The 1,871-nt window shown below is 36.3% G+C and overlaps 1 protein-coding gene across 2 annotated transcripts in view; it reads left to right on the forward strand.

Annotated features, from left to right (window-relative positions):
- LOC102043110 (OTU domain-containing protein 4) overlaps positions 1 to 1,871 on the forward strand; it is a 12,107-nt gene that overhangs the window by 1,277 nt on the left and 8,959 nt on the right. For both annotated transcript variants that reach the window (XM_031066402.1, XM_031066403.1), the window contains exon 2: positions 308 to 391. In XM_031066402.1, coding sequence (XP_030922262.1) covers positions 344 to 391 — 48 coding nt within the window. In that variant the 5' untranslated portion in view covers positions 308 to 343. The remainder of the gene's footprint in view (positions 1 to 307; positions 392 to 1,871) is intronic.

A 1,871-nucleotide genomic window follows, 5' to 3' on the forward strand; every position in this document is an offset into this window, starting at 1 on the left:
CTTTACAAAGGAGGCAGTTAAAGATTAACAATAAATGCTATTCATTTGCTTCCTAAATCCTCATGAAATTGAATGTTTGAATTTAGCAAACCTGTGAATTCTGCAGTTACTTAATTTTTTATTAAGTAATTGAGGTTTGACTTGCCTGAAGGTATTGCTGCTGAATGAGTATGCATATTGAATATTCTTAAAAATAAAACTAGAGTATTTCCAAGCCTGTATTTAGACAGCAGTCATTAATTATTTGTGGCCTGTCATCAAAACTCCTGAGATCCAATGTCGCCTTGTTGTCTTGTTCCCTTTGTAGGTGTTGCACTCTCAGTCTCGGCACATTGATGTTAGGATGGCTTGTGTAGACTATCTTCGGAAAAATAGGGAGAAATTTGAAGCAGTAAGTATTTTTGTTTTCTTTGCCAGCATTTAAAAAAAGTTACTTTATTCCTTCCACTTTGGTATCTTCTGCACTCCCCTATGTTTGTGGCAATATTCATCATAGCTAAATGCCATTTGGTGCTATTTCAGTTAATTAGCACATATGTGGTAGTAATTAATTTTCATTAGCCTGGAGAGACTTATGTATTCCTTGGACTGAAGTGATGTGGTGTGGGAGAAGTTTTTAATGCTCATGAAGAAAGAAAAGCAAACATAATCTTCAGTAGTCTATAGTGAAGCTACTATAATTGGGATTTTAATTTGGTATAATGCCTACTTTTATTAAAGTTGTAAAATGTTGTGCTAATTAATAGCTTTTCCAGTATATAAGGGATTTGACTGATCAGATTAGTGATTTTTTTTTCAGGGTCTGCAGTTTATTATGCATTGGTACTGTAGGTTTTTTTTTTCCCTAAGCATCTGTAACTAAGCTTTTCATCAACCATAGATGTAAAATATTTTGATATTCATTATACTTGGTCAGTCCTGTCGGTGTAACATTACAAGTTCCTTTTTTTCCCTTCCTTTTACAAGAACATTAATCAATAATGGTGCTTCTGTTTGTATGGCTTCTAGTGTATGTACTGTTACCTGATTTCCAGGACAGACAGAAGGGGAGTGAGTATGTGTAAGGATTTGCTACCAGAAGATTATTACTCTATTTTTCTGTTCTAAATTTACCCAGACCCAAAATACAAAGACTGTTTTAGGTATGCACTGGCATAGGGAAGAGAAGGAATAAGAGTGTGTCTTTGTGCTGTAATTTCTGACATAGTAGCCTCAGCTCTAATGTGAGTGATCACATAAATGTGGAAGTTACTAGAAATTAATGATATAAAATACAGCAGATCTCTCTGGGACAATGCTGCTCTGACTTGACTCCTTCTGGTCGTTTCTAACTCTTGGATGTCTCTCTTACTTCATTTTTTCACTGCTGACTTTTTAATCCCTTTCTTTCCAGAATTACCCTGCTCATTCCAATATGTGCTTCTCTACTTCTGTTCTCTTTTTCCATTGTGTAGTGTTTTGAAATTCCATGCCCTTTTTGACTCTTAAGTGTGTGTTGTTCCCATGTTGCTGTTTGCCATCACTGCTTTATTAGCCCTAGCTGGTTTTAGTATGGTTTTAGTATTGTTTTGGTCTCTCTCATCCAAACTCTTGGTCCCAGTATTCTTTTTTCCCTCTCAGACATTATCCCAAGGTATGACCTGTCCTCTGTCCGTCTTTGCTGTCCTTCTGAAAAAGCTCCTTTTTAAAAGTTTCTTATGAGAGTAGGTGTTTCATATTTGTTCTCATTTCCCAGTGTTCTTCCTCCCACGGGTACCTTGCTTCAGCTCTGCTGATCTCCTTTGCTGCCGCTGTCTCACTCTGCTTTGTATTTTCTGTCTGGAATATACCAGTTATCTCTCTTCAAAAAACCCGAACAGCATAAACAACAA

This window comes from Geospiza fortis, unplaced genomic scaffold, assembly GCF_000277835.1.
Source record: "Geospiza fortis unplaced genomic scaffold, GeoFor_1.0 scaffold11, whole genome shotgun sequence".
NCBI lineage: Eukaryota > Metazoa > Chordata > Aves > Passeriformes > Thraupidae > Geospiza > Geospiza fortis.